The 2059-nt window shown below is 44.9% G+C and overlaps 1 protein-coding gene across 1 annotated transcript in view; it reads left to right on the forward strand.

Annotated features, from left to right (window-relative positions):
- Nucleotides 1–2059, forward strand: part of LOC106531411 (uncharacterized) — a gene marked incomplete at its 5' end in the record, with an annotated part of 83511 nt that overhangs the window by 20013 nt on the left and 61439 nt on the right. The window contains 4 exon segments of the mRNA XM_014027278.1: nt 237–377; nt 472–573; nt 654–833; nt 1818–1976. Coding sequence (XP_013882732.1) covers nt 237–377; nt 472–573; nt 654–833; nt 1818–1976 — 582 coding nt within the window.

The following is a 2059-nucleotide window of genomic DNA, read 5'->3' on the forward strand; positions in this document are numbered from 1 at the left end:
GTCTTGATAACAGCAGACTGACTGCAGGTAAAATATACGACAGGTCTGGACCACTCCTGAGTTTTGTTAAAATCTGAAAAAATCTAAGAATATGAGAAAATTGGTGAATGTCACAAGTTCTCCTAAATCACTCGTGTCCACAACTGAAGAACAAACCCGTTCGTACGAACGGTTTTTGCATGAGGCCCGATGTTCTTGGAAGATTATTTTCTTTAACATTGTTCTGTTGAACTCAGGCCAGAAGAGCTGAGAGCAGCGCAGAGGTCCAGGTAAACTCTCAGGACCTCCAGGCTTTGATCAGAGAGGCCACACTGGTCCTTAAAGAGCCTCTGCAGGCCATGGCAGCTCCTTTACGCACCTACAGGAAGAGACTACAGGTCGGGCCCACTGACTCCTTCTTTTTAGAGTCCACTATGTTCATTTACTCTCTTTTGATGACCAGAAAGCTCTGGTTTGTTTTTTGCACTTTAGTTCACTATGAGGAAGATAAAAGAAGTGGACCTGGAGGCTCTTGGTTCCTCTCCAGAATTTCCCACTGATCAGTTAGAAAAACTGAGACTTGCAGTTCCTGAAGTATGAACAAGTTTCCTCAGATATCTACTCTGAATGCAGTGGTTATCATTTTGATGTTCTCCACGTCTCCCTGTCTTCAGGTGATGCAGACTTTGTTCGAGGCAGAGCAGGTTTGTGCAGAGATGCAGCACAGTGTATCTGGGTTGGACACGAGATTAGCTGAGCTCCTCCTCTGGGAGATGGAGGCCAGAGAGCTGTACGAGCTGCTGAGGGCTGCAGATCCACGACCCAAACAGCAAGGCCAAGACCCCAGAGCCAGGGTAAGAGCTAATAAAGGTGCTACTGCTTTGTGCCGTTTCATGTGGGAAACTAAATATATATCTTTGCTGCTATTTGCTCACTTGTCCAAGTCATGGCAAATCTGAAAAGTTCAACCAGACAAACAAAAACCCTAATGACCCTCACCCCCAATTAACAGTGCCTCCACTCCGGCATGATGTCCACAGTAAAGGTGCGCCCATCAAACTCAATGAGAGCATTGACACTGCATCTGCAGAGTGGCAGCGTGCACACCACCATCCACCAAAATTACATTCAGTCTTATTTTACTAAATGCTGGAGTMAGTGTAAAGTCAATCAACAAAGATCACACCGTACCAACAGGAACGAGCACAACATCCGTATTTTCTAAATAATTCATCAGAAATGTCAACATTTTGTCAAAATCCTAGTCCGTCCGTCCATCTTCTTCCTCTTACCTGGGGGCAGGTCTCGGGGGCAGCAGTCTAAGCAGAGAGACCCAGACTTCCCTGTCTCCAGCCACTTGGACCAGCTCCTCTGGGGGAATCCCAATCCACAAAACACATGTAGACTGGTTGAACTCCCATGACCCCTCCAGGACCCTGCTGAGAATTCTAAAATCTTAGTTATATTAATAAATATATGAATATAATTTATACATGCTGTCAAAATATATAATTGTGTTTGGGAAGCAGATGGCAACAAGCAGCATATGTACACACACAAAACATGGATTTTATTTTAAAATATGGATTATAAAAAGACCTCATGAACTGACTGACTGAATTAATTTAGTCTGACTTCCACATTATCACCAGCTTCATTACACGATTTCCTGCACATACCTCCCAGAGCACCTCAGGGCTCTGCACTGGAGCTGAGCTGCAGTCAGTGTAAACTGGGGGTCAGGAGAGAGGGCGGGGGCTTTGTTTTTACTTAAAACTTTTAGATTTAACTCTGTATTCATAAAAAAGCTAAAGATTAACTGTAATTTCTGTTTTCAGCTCACAATTTCCCGTGGTCTGCAGCTGGAGGGTCAGGTGGTCACAGAGGAGCAGGACCTGCAGGTTATAGTCATGACGAGTCAGAAGAACTCGCCCATGCAGTACCTTCATGCTTCTGCCATGCAGGAACGAGTTCAAGCTGCTGTGGCCCAGTGTCAGGTTAGCTGTTTACACACACACACACACACACACACACACACACACACACAAAAAAAACAACTCAGGTGTTTGTCGGACCACTT

Source organism: Austrofundulus limnaeus, unplaced genomic scaffold (assembly GCF_001266775.1).
Source record: "Austrofundulus limnaeus strain Quisiro unplaced genomic scaffold, Austrofundulus_limnaeus-1.0 Scaffold629, whole genome shotgun sequence".
NCBI lineage: Eukaryota > Metazoa > Chordata > Actinopteri > Cyprinodontiformes > Rivulidae > Austrofundulus > Austrofundulus limnaeus.